Source organism: Plecotus auritus, assembly GCF_963455305.1.
Source record: "Plecotus auritus genome assembly, chromosome: 8".
Taxonomy (NCBI): Eukaryota; Metazoa; Chordata; class Mammalia; order Chiroptera; family Vespertilionidae; genus Plecotus; species Plecotus auritus.
In genome coordinates, this window is record NC_137782.1 from 34000254 (window position 1) to 34017837 (window position 17584).

General features: G+C 41.4%; 1 protein-coding gene across 1 annotated transcript in view; it reads right to left on the reverse strand.

Moving 5' to 3' along the window:
- The window catches only part of RALBP1 (ralA binding protein 1), a 37395-nt gene extending 20365 nt beyond the window's left edge, over positions 1 to 17030 (reverse strand). Inside the window, exons 1-3 of the mRNA XM_080685941.1 lie at positions 16783 to 17030; positions 3141 to 3436; positions 121 to 579 (exon numbers count right to left, since the gene is read on the reverse strand). Coding sequence (XP_080542067.1) covers positions 121 to 579; positions 3141 to 3384 — 703 coding nt within the window. The 5' untranslated portion in view covers positions 3385 to 3436; positions 16783 to 17030. The remainder of the gene's footprint in view (positions 1 to 120; positions 580 to 3140; positions 3437 to 16782) is intronic.
- Between the last annotated feature and the right edge of the window lie 554 nt (positions 17031 to 17584).

Consider the following 17584-nt stretch of genomic DNA (forward strand, 5'->3'; position numbering starts at 1 on the left):
AGATGACATATCATAGAATCGTACACTTGACACCTATATGCTTTTATTAACCAATGTCACGCCAACAAATTAAAAAAAAAAGAAGCTAATTTTTAAAAACCACCAATGTGTCCCCAATACCTGAAACTCTGTAGATGCCTTCACACTTCATGCCATACTTCTCTACATAATCTACACATTCACGGAAAACTGCCGGCAGTCGAATGCCATCATACATCATGGTCCTCTCTGCTGCATCGGCCAAAGGAATTCCAAAAATGGGTTTAAGATTTAGAACATCAATCTGAGGCACCTCTGGCTCCTGAATTGGCTTCTTCTTTTTCTTCTTTTCCTTCCACTGTTTAACAACATCAGCTGCTGTCAAGTCTTTTGACTTCTTCTCCTTATGTTTTTCTTCTTTGTGCTTTTCTTCTTTATGTTTTTCTTCTTTGGGTTTCTCTTTTATTTTAAAATCCTTCTCTTTCTTTTTAGAAAAGCTGGGCTTCTTGAAAACATGGATTCCCTTGGATCTCTTCATTTTGGAAGGACTTTCAGCTTCATCTCCAGAGCTATCCTCCTGAAAGGCAGCATAGCCTTCAGCTGCCAAAGAAATGCAGGGAGTATAACTTATATGTTTGTTTAATGTCAAACTGTTCATGTGCTTTTTAAATACAGGATAAAAAAATTCCACCTGGCACTAGCTACCTACCTTTTCACATCATGGCCAATCCCGGTACTTACTCCTAGCAAAAACTGGGTTTCCTCTCAGCTAAAATGAGATGTTGCAATGACATCTCCTGACCACAAGAGGGCAACACGGAGAGAGCTAGTTATTCTTGCAATAGTAGGTGGTGAAAAGTGGATTTATTGTATGTGTTTAAGTGGAATTTTAGTATTACAAGTACACAAGAAAGTTCTACACGGATGGCTAAGGAAAAGAATCCTATAAAACAGAGCATTCTTTTGTCATCTGAATTTACTTTATTTAACTTATATTTTTCTCATATTTGGTCTCTGAATTAGAGTCCATTTCAAACCATGACAGGAACTGTACTGCTGTTTAGATGCTCCAGTCAGTCCTCTATCACACTTCGCTCTCCTGTCACTGTTTAGTTCCTTCTGAAGGCTGCATTAGAGACTGAAGTCTCATTTGGGTGGAGGACAAAATCAGAAACTCCCTAATCTCCAGATGGTGGCCGAATCCATCAGCCCACTTCCCTGCATCAGAAGCCCTAGTTTACACACACTGACAATTGCTTTATGTCATATCAGTTATCCTAGTTTGGTTTTGTTTTTTCATACCTATAACTCTCCTATTCTTTTTTTTAAGCTAGCTACTTTACTAGCTATTTTATTTAAAAGATTCAAGTTTTTCATAAATACCCTTCTAATTAAAATATCACAAACCCCACACCAACCAGAATAACATAAATCTTCAGGTCATACTATGATGCATAGCAACTTGAGTTATCAGACACTGCTGGTGGGAATGTAAACTGATACACCACTGTGGAAAACTGTTTTACAGGATCTACCTGTAATAAGCATGTCTGTGAGCGAGCAATTCCATTCCCAGGCATGTACACAACAGAAAATAAAAAATGAACAAATTACTGCCACATTAACACAGGTGAATCTAACAGACATAACATTGGGCAACAGAAACTAGACACAACAGGAAATTTGCTTCCATTTACGTAAGTACAAAACCAGGCAGGTCCAAGTTATGGTGAAAGAAGTGCACCTTTGGGAGGGTGGGAGAGCCCCTGTGCAAGGGCAATGAAGGGAATTTCTAGGGTGCTCATAACATTCCATTTCAGATCCTTGTGGTAGTTACACAGGAATATCCACTCTGTGATAACTCATCAAGTTGTACACAATCGATGCATTCTATCTGAATGTTATGCCTCAAAAACAAATTAACTGAAAAATACTGTGAAATAAAAATAAAGCAATACTTAAAAAACTCACCTGATTTGCTTTGAATGTACTAAAGATATATGCTTAAAACAATTCATCCTTCCTACCAAATAGTGACTATAAACAAATGCATCATGACATTTGCTTAAAACAAATAACTTTGTCATAGTTCCAATAATGTGTACCCCCATTACCTACACAACTTAGCCAAAAAGTAAAATTCTATAAGGGCAAAATTTCTTAATTAATGTATAAAAAGTATCTATTTTTTTATCCTGTATTTAAAAAAGTATCTACTTTTTATACATTAACTAGAAGCCCAGTGCATGAAAATTCATGCACTGGAGCGGGGGGGGGGGGGGGGGCAGTTCCTCAGCCCAGCCTGCCCCCTCTCACAGTCCGGGAGCCCTCCGGGGTGGGAGGCGACCCAGCAATCAGGGAAGGGTATGCCTCATCACACCTCTGCTGCTGACACTGCCGGCAGCGCAAACCTCGGCTAGCCCTGGTTACCTGAGCCTCAGGCAGCCCTGGGTGGCTGGGCAGCCACCATCCGAGGCTTTCATGCGCCTCGGGCCAGCCCTGGGCAGCTGGGCAGCCGCCATCGAGGCTTGCCTGCGCCTTGGGCCGGTCCTGGGCGGCTGGGGAGCTGAGGGGACTGGGGGATTCTGGAGGCAGGTGCGCAGGGCGGGCCCGGCTTTGCTGAGCCTGCCGCCCTGGCCGGCCTGAGGGAACTGGGCGCCGCCATCTTGTGGCTGTGGGCGCCGCCATCTTTGAGGGTGGGGCAGTCAATTAGCATATTTCCTCCTTATAGGCTGTGGGTGCCGCCATCCTTGAGGGTGTGGCAGTCAATTAGCATATCCCCTCCTTATTGGCTGTGGGCGCTACCATCTTTGAGGGCATGGCAGTCAATTAGCATATTCCCTTCTTATTGGCTGTGGGCACCACCATCTTTGAGGGTGGGGCAGTCAATTAGCATATTCCCTCTTTATTAGATAGGATTAAAATGACTACTTTAAGATACTTCCACAAGAAAACTACCATTCCTGGAAATTCAGCATTCTTTTGTGTGTGTGAAAGACCCTAAAATATAACTCTATTATACAAAAATTGAGACCTTGAAAAATAAAGAACAATAAATGTCAAATGTTAGTTTTTGGATATATTTCCAGAAGATACCCGGTATATATGACTTGAGTAGACATTTATCTAAAATATATCAAAAACAGAAAAATGGCACTTACTCCTTTTTTCCTTTTTCTTAAATTTTCCTTTTTTCTTCCCATAGTCTTTTTCATCATCAGACACAATATCAGGAGGCTCATGGAGGCTGTCATGGGGAGGCGAGGGCTCACCAGTGCGGTACAATCCAGGAAATTTAGTAGGGCTGATTTCCTCAGAGCTGGGGGTTCTAGTAAGACCACTGCCATGCTCCACCCTGCGATGTTCACTGGGGCTGCTGGTGGGGGGCAGGAAGCACTCGGTCATTCTGCCTCCCTGATACAGTGCAGAAGGCTTCTCTGTTACCTATCCATTACACCTGCACAGAGGAAAAAAAGATAATCAGAGTCATCAAATGCCAATCAAAAACATAAAGCACCACACACACACAACAGGGCAATTAATCTTGCATTTATAAATCAAAAGTATTTTTTCCATTATCCTCCTTTAAAAAGATGCTTTCATTTTATCATCACAAGTTACATTCCATGCATCATACATTTTAGTTCTAGAATTAGAAGGCCTGGGATCTTCAAGCATTAGAAAAATAAACCAAATGAAAATCAGAGTTAGAGTACTCAAAATAGAATACAGAGCTCCTTTTAAAAAGAACTATTATAAAGGGCTTCATTTCAATTGCTATCCATCTTAAAATATTACTGTTTTCCTTTAAGCTATGACCAAACAACTATAAATAATAAAAAGACTATATACCTACACATGAATAGTTCAGTATCAAAATTTACAATACAGTTAAAATTATATATTTAACTAGAGGCCTGGTACACGAAATTCGTGCACGGGTGCGGGGGGGGGGGGGAGAGGTTCTGTGCCCTCTCATAGTGCAGGAGCCCTGCGATCGATCGCCCCAAAGAGGTAGGCCCTGCCCACCCATCCGGGGCTCCTCGATAGATTGCCCCCGCTATGCGTGCGCACGGGGCCATGGGAACCCCGCCTCCACTGTGCGCGCAGCCATCTTGTGATGGAGTGAGGGCATCATGGTGTCACATCATGAGGACCACCTAGGTTTTTATTAGTAAGACTAGAGGCTCAGTGCATGAAATTCGTGCACAGGGCGGGGGTCCCTCAGCCCAACCTGCCCCTTCTCACAGTCCAGGAGCCCTCGGGATGTCCTACTGATGGCTTAGGCCCACTCCCCATAGGCCTCCACGGGAGGCGACTGGCCAATCAGGGTAAGGCGACACCCCCATCACACCTCTGCTGCTGCCAATGCTGTCCGCGAGGCTGCCTGAGCCTCGGCCATCACAGCCACTGCGGCTTGCCTGAGCCTCGGGCCCTCGAAGCAGCAGCGGCCATCAGCGGCTTGCCGGAGCCCCGGGCCGGCCCTGGGCAAGTGGCAGCCGACAACGTGTCAATGCTGCAAGTCCCCGCCCACCCGCTGTGCACGCAGCCTGCTGATCGGTCGTTACTGTGACGGCATCCCGACCAATTTGCATATTACCCTATTATTACATAGGTGATTGACACAATTATAGATCAGTAACTGTAATTCTATGTTGCAAACAGTCCAAGTGTTGATAATAACTTTATTTTGCACCACAATTACCTCATTTGCTCAATCATAAAATACAAATAGTTTCACTACAATGGACATTACAAAGGATAAACATTAGTAAGAAGTCAAGGTTTGTTTGCATTGTTTCTTCTTTAGACTGAGGGTACATCATAGTCAAGTACTGTGTTTATAAGTTATTTGCATTAGTTCTCATGATATTCAATTGAAATACTATTGGAATCACTTGTTTCTCTTTGCACTCACTTTTAAGGTTAATTTGCAATTTAAAAAATCCATAAGCCATAAATAACAAGACTGATAAATCTGACCATAAAGTCAAAAAACAAGCAAATATAGAAAAAAATTGCAAATCAATTAAAATATAAACAAATCAAGAGACCTATACAAAGAATATGAACAAGCAGCTCATTGAAGAATGACTAATACCTATACAAAAACAATGGTTAGCTACAATTACAATTCTTAAAACAAATTAAGCCCAGCCAGCATGGCTCAGTGGTTGAGCCTCAACCTATGAACCAGGAGGTCAGGGTTTAATTCCCAGTCAGGGGATATGCCCGGGTTTGGGGCTTGATCCCCATTAGAGAGGCATGCAGGAGGCAGCCGATCTATGATTCTATCTCATCACTGATGTTTCTATCTCTCTCTCCCTCCCCCTTCCTCTCTCAAAGCAATAACAAAATTTGGAAAAAAGGAGACAATAATTACATTAAATGCATGGACTAAGCATTCTAAGAGTTAGAGAAAATCATACTGAATGAAATAAACAAGATTCAACTATATGTTGTTTACAAGAGATGTGCTTTAAAAATTCTACTATACAAAACGGTTAAAGCAAATGAAGGGAGCCCCAGTTTGGCTCAGTGGATAGAGCATCGGCACATGTCCCGGGGTTGTAGGCTCGATCCCCAGTCCGGGGGTGTGCAGGAGGCAGCCGATCATGATTCTCTCTCATCACTGATGTTTCTATCTCCCTTCCTCTCTGAAATCAATAAAAATATATTTTTAAAAAAAGGCAAATGAAGGGAAAAGATATACCAGCAAACACATATCATAAAAAGGTAACTATACTTTCAAACAAAATAGACTTCAAGACAGGAAGTATTGTCTGAAGTAAAAAAGGATATTCCCACAACCATAACAGACATAAATCTACACATGTACTAGTACACGCCTAATAACAGATTCAACTACATAAAGGAAATAAAGGAAGACAAGTCCCCAATTATCACTATGACAGAACTCTCTCAGTAAACTATAGAACAAGCAGACAAATATAGGCAAGAGTAAATCAACTAGGACACTAAAAGCACAAAGCATAGAAGAACAAATTGATAAATCAGTTTTCATCATAATTAAAAACCTCCACTCTTTGAAAGAAAATGAAATTAGGAAATCAAATGGCAAGTCACATACTTGATTAAAATACCTGTAATACATATAGCTGACAACTAATTTCTTCAGGGAAAAAAAATGTATATGTGTACATATCATTGATTTATAAGATACATATAGTGTACATATCATTGATTTATAAGATACATATAGCTGTACTATATATGTAAGATATATGTATCTTATAAATCAGTTAAGACAACTCAGAACGCAATGAGCAAAAAATATGACTGGACACTTCACCCAATAAAACATACAGTCAAAAATACACATGAAAACAATCTTCAATATCATTACTCATTAGAAGAATGCAAAGAATGCAAATTAAAAGAACAAAATACCTATACACCTACTAGAATTACTAAAACTAAAAGCACTGACAATGCCACGTGTTGGTATGAATGTGAAGCAACTGTTGGTGGGAATGTAAAATTGCACAAGCACTTCAGAAAACTGCTTAAGTTTCTTATAAAATATACTTATTCACCTAATAATTCCACTCCCAGATGTTTACTCAAGAGAAATGAAAATCTAAGACAACCAAAGACTTTTCAAAGTTCACAGTACCTTTATTCACAACAGACAAAAACTTAAAATAGTCCAAATATATGTCAACAAATAGTAAATATAAATTATGATATATCCTTAAAATGGAATATTACTCAGCAATAAAGTGGGACAAATTACTGTTAGACACAACATAGATGAGTCTCAAAAACAATAATGAGGAAAGACTCCAGACAAAAAAGAACTCACATTGTATGAGTCCATGTATATGGAATTCCAGAACAAGCAAAACTAATCTGTAGAAAGCCAATCAGTGGTACTGTTGGGCTAGATGTGGCCAGCTAGGAAAATGAATGCAAAGGAACATGACAGAGTCTTTGGCATGATAAAATGTTCTATGTCATGATTGTGGTAGTGGTTTCATAGGTATACACAACTGTCAAAACACAAGAACCACACTTTCCACTGGTTGCATTTTGCAGTACATATACATCAACTAAGGGCCCGATGCACAAATTCATGCACAAGTGGGGTCCGGCTGGCCCGCCCCAATTGGGGCTGATAGGGCCGGACCAGCAGGGGGGAGGGGCCGTGGGAGGTTGGCCAGCTGCACCCACCCCCATTGGGCCGGTTGGCCGGCCGCAGTGCGCATCATAGCCACCGATCGTTCCGGTGTTTGTTGCTTGGCTTTTATATATATATATATATATATATATGTAAGGTTTTTTTTTAACTTTTTGAAAGAAACTGTCAAGCTGATACTAAATTTTTTAGAAATGGAAAGAACTTAGAACAGCCACAACCATCTTGAAAAGGAACAAAGTTATTAAAGCCAAAGTAATGATATTAATGGAACAAAACAAAATTCAGAAAGAGACCCACCTGTATATAGTCAATTGATTTTTTCAATTTTTTTTAATTGATTGATTGGAGAGAGGGAGAGAGAAACATTGATTTGTTGTTCCACTTATTTATACATTCATTAGTTGATGCTTATACATGCCCAGACCAAGGATCAAACCTGAAACCTGGCATATTGGAACAATGTTCTAACCAAATGAACTACCTGACCAGGGAATCAACTGATTTTCAACAATGATTCCAAAGGAATTCATGCGGGAAAGGAAAGACTTCAACTGCTGCTGAATAACCATGTGGGAAAAAAAGAGAAGCTTGGCCCTCCAGATCACACACAAGATGTAATTAATGATAAATCACAGACCTAAAACTTAAAAGCTAAAAACCGTAAGACTTCTAAAGTAAACCATATTTTTGAGACCTTGGGATAAGAATTTTCCAGACAGGACCAGAAAGCATTAAGTACAAAATTAAAACCTGACAAATTGGACTGTATCGAAAGTAAAAACCTCTGCACATCAAAAGACACTATAAGAAAAATAGTCAAGTCAAAAAGGCCTGGAGAACATATTTGAGACTATATATATCCTCCTATCTAATAAAAGAGTAATATGCAAATTGACCGTCACTCCAATACACAAGATGGCCACCACAAGATGGCCAGCAGGGGAGGGCAGTTCAGAGGGACCAGGCCTGCAAAGGAGGGCAGTTGGGGGCGATCAGGCCTGCAGAGGAGGGCAGTTAGGGGTGACCGGGCCAGCGAGGAGAGCAGTTGGGGGGGACCAGGCCTGCATGGAGGGCAGTTAGGACCAGGCCTGCAAGGGAGAGCAGTTGGGGGGGGGACCAGGCCTGCAGGGGAGGGCAGTTGGGGGTGACCAGGCCAGCAGGGAAGGGCAGTTAGGGGCAACCAGGCCAGCAGGGGAGGGCAGTTGGGGGCGACCAGGCCGGCAGGGGAGGCCAGTTAGGGGCAATTGGGCTGACAGGGGAGGGCTGTTAGGGGCGACCAGGCTGGCAGGGAATGGTTAGGGGGTGATCAGGCTGGCAGGCAGAAGTGGTTAGGGGTAATCAGGCAGACGAGCAATTGGGAGCCAGCAGTCCTGGATTGTGAGAGGGATGTCCGACTGCCCGTTTAGGCCCGATCCCACCAGGCCTAAACAGGCAGTCGGACATCCCTTGAGGGGTCCCAGATTGGAGAGGTTGCAGGCTGGGCTGAGGGACACCCCTCTCCCATGCACTAATTTCGTGCACTGGGCCTCTAGTCTATATATACATATGCCTATTCCAGAAAACAAACAGCTTAACTGGCTTATAAGTTAAACAAATTAAATATTTTATAAATGTTCTTTATTAATAACTACCAGGCTAAAATTCACTAGAAACAGCTTTTCCTCATTTATATGGTTTTTAAAAAGCATCTGTAAATTAAAAATCTCTAATCTAAAACTCTATCAGGGAATCCAAATACAGCTCATTAATATATTACATACTAAACACTAACCAGTATTAACATACTATTTGAGAATGCCAAATTTTGTAAGCAGTATTTGTATATACAATACATTTTTCTTCTTGAAATGGTGTGAAAAAAATTTTTCTCAGAATTAAAAGACAAGAGTGTCCAGATCATAAGGGACTACTAGGTACCCTGCATAGCAAATGACAAGACCCAGAACAAAGCACATCATGAGGTTTCAGAGCACGGGGGATAGAAAGACGATACTAAGATTCCTGCTGGATCTGGGACAGGGTAAACAACTTGCATACAAAGGACCGGGACTAACTTATCAACAGAACCACTGGAAACTTAAAGACAATAAAGGAATATCTTCAAAATTTTGAAAGAAAATTAGTTCCAATAACCATTCAAGTATATAGGTAGAATAAAGGCATTTCCACACACACCATGGCAAGGAATGTAGTTCCCATACATTTTCTCAAAAATCCTGAGAACCTGAAATGCAACCTTGGAGAGCAGCAAAGGAAGCCCCAGAAAACATGTGACACATTTCACACTGACACTGTGGAAAAAAGAGCTCCAGAGGACAATGGGAAACACAGACACATCTGACCATGTGGAAAAGAATAGTAAGATGTGGTAAAAAGCCATTGGTGCACTTAGAATAAATTTGTCATAAGAAAAGACTAAAATAGCAAATAAAAATAACCATTAATGCTAAGAAAAATAAAAATGTAGAGGAGAAAATGAAATTGTAGTCTACTGCCTGGCTCACCATTACACAGTATTTCTCTAATCATCATAATGAAAACAATGAATGATTCAATCAAACAATGTGCCCCACATGATTCTATCAGAGGACTGAGGCAGAAACTAGGGGGAAGTGGATGTGAGACCTAAATTCTCTTCTACCATAATACCTAGTTAATAGACAATGTCTAAAACAGTATCTTAAAAATTAGCAGTTGAAGTGTATTATTTAGAAATAAGAAAATACCAAAATAGAGGAAAGAAAAAAACTAAGACTGAGAGAGATACAAGAATGAGGCAGGGCATAGCATTTCCATTGTAAGTCTTTTAGTTCTATGTGGGGGGGTCTTCAAAACCACCCCCAGGATAGGTGATTGCTAGAAGGACTCACATATCTCACTATATACTCATACTCACGGCTAAGGTTTATTACAATAAAAGGATACAAAGCTGAAACAGCAAAGGAAAAGAAAGGAGTAAGAGGAATTCTTTCAGCAACAGTAACAACATGTGTTAAGTGTCTGCTGGGCAGCTCCTTAGGCTCAGAGGCCAAGGCCTTTGTGGACAAGGCCTTTGTAGGCATGCTCCGTCTATGTACCAAAATTCCAGACTCCCAGAAAGAAAGCAGAAATTCAGCATATACCACACTGTTTTTATAAATGGTTTAGGCACAGTGAGCCACTCTTACACATTTAGGAAAGGTTTTATATATAAGGAACTTTAACAGTCAAGTTCCCAGATGCCAGCCAAGGGCCAAAGGGCCAACCGTACAAGCAGGCCTTTCTAAAGACAGCAGTTCCAGGCCTGCTATCGTATTTCTGCTTCAGTACTATTTGATTTGTTAAACTATTCTTATGAATTACTCTGATAAAAATTTAAAACACAAAAAATAAAATTATCTCTCAAAAAAAGATCATTGCAAATCTTATTTTAAAATCTAATAAAAGAAATAAAGAGCTTTCTCTCAATTTTTTAAGTTTACAAACTGAAATGGGAGAAAAATAATGCTTCAGACAAAGCAGATTAGGTTTGAAGGGTTTCACATCATTAACAGTGAAATCTTTCCCATGATATTATGTTTGAGGTTTTATGGCTGGTACCCAGTAAAAATGCAAACTAGTATTCACATTTACAGCCTTGACAGTAATTTCTCATGCACATCCTCACAGACCAAATGTCATCCAATTTAGTTATGTAATCAGTCCCTTCAAATCCTCTAACATTTGTTTAAGGCTGTACCTTAATACAGATTTTACTCTTAATTTAGGTTATTTCCTTTCTGTATCCTTCTTATATAGAATCAGATTTCATCTATTTTAGTTTCTATCCTACCCCCAGGTGCTTATCCAAACTTTTAATTAGAATCCCATATGCCACTCACAGAAATTCAATGAATGACACAGTGAATTAATGTTTTTCACTCAGCTTCCCAACATTCTCAGTGTTACTGATTAAAACATGCCTAAGACATGTTTGTAAAATCAGTTTTAAAAATATGAAATTCTAAAGTTCTTCATAAATGAATATGAATGAGTTTTTAATGCTGATAAGTATTACATGATTAATAACATGAAAACAAAATAATTTAACAAGTTATTTTAGGAGACTGGCATAATATAATATGTAAAATCAACCTCCAGATGAGACCAAAATATAAAGAGCACAGATTATGTCTATTATTTAAAATGAAAATTCAAACTCTTTGAGGATTAGTGTGTCAGGTGCTAGAAAATAAACAGCCAAAACATATTGAACCTAGCAGACAAATAATTTAACCATTAGCCTACAAGGTTAGAAAGGCTGGAAAGGACCAAATTCAGTTCTACAAACAGCTGCCCAAATAAAATAATGTATTTGTATATTAAGTATTGGGGAAAAACCCACATTGGATTCTTGCCTTTTAACAAAATCCAAAGTGTTATCACTAGCAGTCATTCTAATACAGAGGACAAAAAAAAAAGTTTTCTTATAAAAAATAATAAATAGCATTTGGTTCCTACCAGTGAAACAGAACATTGTTACAGGGATGATATATCCTTTGGTGGGGGGCAGGCCTCTTTTCTGCCACATTTCATAATCACAGGCTCTATCCTCAAGTAAATCTTAAATTAGAACTTAATTAAGGAGTGGGGGAGGAGGACAAAAAACTTTATTTAATAACCTTTTTAAAAGCACACCACTAGTTACAATAGAAATTGGCTACAAGTATCCAGTCCACGATCCAAAACAATGCCCTGAGGTACACAGCACGGTCAGCAAACTCATGGAGGAGCCATGGGGTTATCTTGAATTTGAGGGAAACAGAGCAGTACAACAGTCTCCCCCTTAACCACAGTTTTGCTTTGTGGTTTGCTATCCACGGTAAACTGTGGTCTGAAAATACTAAATGGAAAATTCCAGAAACAAACAATGCATAAGTTTTAAGCTGGACATCGTTCTGAGCAGTGTGATAAAAACTCATGCCATCTGGCTATGTCCTGCCCAAATTAGGAACAGAAAGGAACTTCTTCAAACTAAAAAGGGCATCAGTGAAAAATCCACAGTAACATCAGACTTAATGGTAAAAGATTATAAGCTTTCCTCCTAAGATGAGGAACAAAACAAGGTTTGCTCTTTCCACTTCCATTCAATGTTGTACTGAAAGTTCTAGTCAGGGCAATTAGGCAAGAAAAGAAATAAGTAAGTAAATAAATAAATGGTATTTATATTAGAAAGGAAGAAGTAAATATCTATTCACAAATGACATGACCTTATATAGGAAACCCAAAAGAATACACAAGGAAACTATTGAAAATTACAGGACACCAGGTGAAGATAGAGTAAGAAAATAAACCCTGGTCAGGTGGCTCCGTTGATTGGAGCGTCGTCCAGTACACCAAAAGGTTGCAGGTTTGATCCCTTGATGTTTCTCTCACATCTCTCTCTCCTTTCCTCTAAAAATCAATGGAAATATATCCTCAGCTGAGGATTTAAAAAAACACACACACACACACACACAAAATGAAGTCCTGCCAAATGCTACAACATGGAGGAATCTTGGAAACATTATGCTAAGGAAAGGAAGTCAGTCACAAATGATCACATATATGATTCCATTTATGTGAAATGTCCAGAGTAGGCCACTCCAGAGAGACAGAAAGTCGATTAGTGGTTGCTAGTGGGTGGGAGAGGGGGAATAGTGAATGACTGATAATGAGTACAAAGTTTTTCTTTTGGAGTAAAATGTTCTAAAATTTATTGTGGAGATGGCTGCACAACTCAGTGAATATACTAAAACCACTGCATTGTAAACTTTATTTTAAAAAAAATATTTATATTGATTTCAGAGAGAAGGGAGAGGGAGCAAGAAAAACATCAGAGAATCATTGATTAGCTGCCTCCTGACAACCCCTACTGGGGACAGAACCCCAAACTTGGGCGTATCCTGACCTGGAATCGAACCATGAGTCCACTGAGTCATTTGTAAACTCTAAGAGGATAAATTTTATGTTATCTTAATTATATATCAACAAAACTGTTAGAAAAAAGCAGTCTCAAGTCTTTGCCATGTTAAAAATCCCTCCTTTAACCTTTTATTACCCCCTTCTAATACCTCCTTCTATTCTTCCCTTCACAGCTAAGATTTGCTTATTCTTGAAGTAGTCTACATTTGCTTTCTCAGTCTCTGACCCCCAGCTAAAGTAAACCTAGCTTCTTTCCCGATTGTTAGCATTAAGTAGAAGGCTACAAAACTATTATCAAATTCAATAGAATATTGCATTATTAAGGTTCTACCTTAATAATCCTGTTTAACTAAAGTTCTCACAGCATTTGAAGTACAGCTTCCTTTTTTAAATTTTTATCTTTCTGGAGTTGGTATGAAGTATAGCTTCCTTTTAAAATGATCCCATTTGGGTTTCTACGACATTTTCTTATGGTTTCTCCACAACTCGAAACACTTTGGCAATTCCTTTTCCAGTTCTCCTATCTGGCTTTACGTGTTTTTTTCTCCATGCCCTATTTCCAGAACTATTCTCCATCAGTAAACTCTTCCTATGTAGTGTCATCAAAGGCTTCAGCTACCACTTATAAATGCATAGCCTGATGATTATCTTATCAAGACCTCTCTTGTACTCCAAACCCACACATCCAACTCTGCAGTAGGGGTTTCCACCTGGATGCTTCCTAAATAACTTCCACTCAATATATTCAAAAGCAAAATACTGTTCTTCCCCAAATTTGGACCTCTTCCAGAATTCCGTCTCAGTATACTTTACCATTGTTTATTCAATCACCCACATTAAAATCCAAGTTATCTTATCCTATTATTTCTCATTTCCCAAATCTATGAATTCTACCTTCTAAATATTTGTGGTATTAACCTATTCCACTGTGTCTCCACTGACATGACCTTTGTTTAGACCCTTACCTGTCACCTCAATTATTACAAAAACTTCTAACCAGCCTTTCTGCCTGCTGCCTTATCTTCCCATTATCCCTTCTGAAATTTATACAATACCAAGAATGATCTTTCTAAATAAAACCCCTATCGTGACTCTTCCCTGATTAAAAATCAATAAACTCTATTACTATCTATAGGAAAAGATTTCTAGAACCCTTAGAACGCCAAATACTTGAGGATCTATCTGTGCAGCCTCATCTTCTGCTACTTACCATAAACCCAATAAACCCAATGATAAAGCGGTAGAGAGCAACTTTCCATTCATAAAGATGTACCATGCTCTCTCATCAAGTCCAACTTTCCCTCTGTCTTAAGTTCCTTTCTTCCTTCAGTCACGCCTAAGTTTAAGGAGCTAAGGTATAAAGAACCTGATATAATGCTTAACACAGCAGGTGGTTAAAATAGGTTGTGCTGGCTTAAGCCTCTCCTTTATCCTGTCTCAATGACCCCCATTTACTTACAAAGTAAAGTTGAAATCACTTCAACTGTATACAAGACTATCCATAATTTGGTTCTGCCTAGCTCCCCAATTTCATGTTTTGCCACCAGCCCATACTCTCTCTAGCTATACTTGCAGATCCAATTCACTATGTAAGTTTAGACTCCTGTGCTTCTCTGCTCACACTGTTCCTTCTACCTAAATGCCCATCTGTCTGTATACTTTCTATACCTATACTTAAATGTTTTCAGCCCTCCTAAATATACTTTTTCCTTACTACTGCCCCCTTTCTCAACCTCTCTCTTCCCTTAAGAAACTGACCACTACCTCCTTCTTTCTACACCCACTGTACCTCATACTTTCTACAATTAAAGCAATCTTAAAAACATATTGTACTTGTTGACAATTCAAATGAGATAGTCTTACCACTCTGAAGGCAGGGGCACTGCCTTTTCCATCTGTAAGTCCTCTTCACCTAGTACAGTTGCTACACAGTAATTCCTCTATACTGAATGATCCACATTTTCCCTTATTCTCTCCACATACACTATTGTGACTTTTCTTTCAAAAAAAAAAAAAAAAGAACAGCCCTAACCGGTTTGGTTCAGTGGATAGAGCAACGGCCTGAGGACTGAAGGGTTCCAGGTTCGATTCCAGTCAAGGACACATGCCCGGGCTGTGGGGCATGCAGGAGGCAGCAGATCAATGATTCTTTCTCATCATTAATGTTTCCATCTCTCCCTCTGCCTTCCTCTCTGAAATCAATAAAAATATATTAAAAAAAACAACAACATACTTTTGGGTTACGTCTAGGACCCAATCTCTTCTGGACAAGCAAACAACTGTGCAAATACAACTGTACAAATTAAAGTTAATATACGTTTTCTGATACCACTTTTTCTAAATTAGGGAATAAATGGTCCCTGAAAGGTCTAAAGTGAGAAATACTATTTTGAAGAGAAAGCATTTAAGTTGTGGTACACTGCTTGAAGATACTTTGTTTAAAGAATGCTCAATGGTTACTGTTAAACTTGCCTACCCCACTTAAATCATGGGTCACTTTGAAAAGTGGGAACCGCTCCACTAATTCCCTCCTACTGCCAATACAGCTTACTGCAATTATTCACCTTCGGGAAAATACTCAGAAAGGAATGATCAAATCACCGAGACAACTCAAAAGGCAGAAAGTGAGGTTACCTTCTCATTCACCGTCCCATTTGGAAGTGCTGCCTCCGTGATCACCAAACCAAGAGTGGGCCTATTCCTTATCACCACTTAACTATTTTGTGAATAACTGCCAAGTATGAAGGAATGCTACTCAAAGTGTTCCAGCATTGGACATGCCCACTCCACTAAACAAAAAAATTCAGGGAAGAGCTTTTCTAATGAGGCTAGAAGACAGTGTGTGAACGCACTGTCCAAACGACTGTACCGTACTTTTTTTGTACGCACATGCAAGCAATCTCGAATTAACATTTTAATTATCTTCGAGAATTCTATTAGGCCCCTAGGGGAATAATGATGCTTGCTCAAGAGGGAGGCTCTGTAGTAATGAATTCCCGAACTTGAAACAGCATAATTACTTCAGGTAAGACTGGGGTGTGGAATGTTTTGTAAAACCTGTTTTACAACGATTAAACACACACACAAGAAAAAAAATAAAACAGCTGACCTCAACAACAGCATTTTGGCAAAAGCACAGGTGGAAATGTGCTGTGAAAGTAAGTCTCGGCCCCAGATCTGTCCATCCATTGCCACTGAAACCTGAACTAAGGACCGCAGCATGCAAAGGAGCCCCACTGCTTACACGCCAGCGGTGGGCAACACCAAGAGCCTGCTCCTGGTCCACTGGGAAAGCTTTGGAGACGGGTCAATATTCCGGGTGCGATTAGAAAACAGTGTAGTTACATAAAAGACTGAGCCCCCTCTCTTCCGTTCCGAGGTGCCCAAGAGCTGCCCTGAGGCCTGGAGCCCCAAGGGGGGAGGGGCTCGGTTCCTGGCGGTGCTCCTCCAGACCTCGAGCTCCAAATTACAAATGCGGCTGCCACGAGGGAGGCCCGGCCGGGAAGTGGGAGGAACACACAGCAAAGGGCGAGAACTGAGGAAAAGCCTGCCTGGGAAGAGCCCGCACTAGGGGCAGCCACGCCCCCCACCCCCAACTCCAGCCCAGCCCCGCAGGCTGCCTGACAGACGCTACTGCGAGGCGGGTGCGGAGAGGGCTCCCCGGGCACGCGAGGGGGGCACACTGCGACCCCGGTGCGCCACCGCTGCCCCTCACTAACCTGTGCCCGCCGCCGCGCGACCGCCCACCCGCGCCGCAGCCACCGCCTCCTCGCGCTCACGCTGCAGCCCCAGCCACCGAAGCCTCCTCCTGCGCTGCGCCCCTGGCCGGCCTCGGGCGCCCCATTCTCACCCCGCCCTGCCTCCGCCTGTTTACAATGATTGGGACGAACAGGACTGGCTGGCCCAGCGCGCAAGCGCATTCCCTCCTCCCGCCGCAGCCGGCTTCCAGGGTCCTCCACTCTGCGGTGACGGCTAAGGCCGACCTGGGCACACGCCCGGTGCCCTCGCGCGGGGTGCGTCGGGAGACGTAGTTCTCGGAAACCCAGAGCTCAGTCTACAGGAGGGCCCTTTGTTAAGGAAGCACACTACAACTCCCAGGAAGCACCGTACCTCCTGCGGCCCTGAGGCTCGCGGAGGAGACTGAGGGAGCGCGCGAAAGAACGCGCCGCTGGTGTCCTGGAGGCGCCTGCGCAGTTCCTGGTCTTGGGGGACTGGGTGGGACGTACACCTACCGCCGCTTATCTTGGTTTGGGGGCAGCGCCTTGAGAAAGGAAATACCTTCCCTCTTCACGCTGTGGCCAGTCTGTTCCTCAGCTACCGAAGATCAGACCTTTTGTGCCAGCGGCTTCAGTCGTCCTAACCAGTTAAACCAGCCTAGAAGGCCGGCCCAGCCTGTGACTGGGTGGGACATCTTCCCGGCCGCGGGCTGGGTGCGGCATCTTTGCCTTGGGGCGAGGACTCCTTCTCTGAGGGCTGTTGGTTAAAGAAAGCGTCGTGGGCCCGTGAGGAAAGACATGAAGC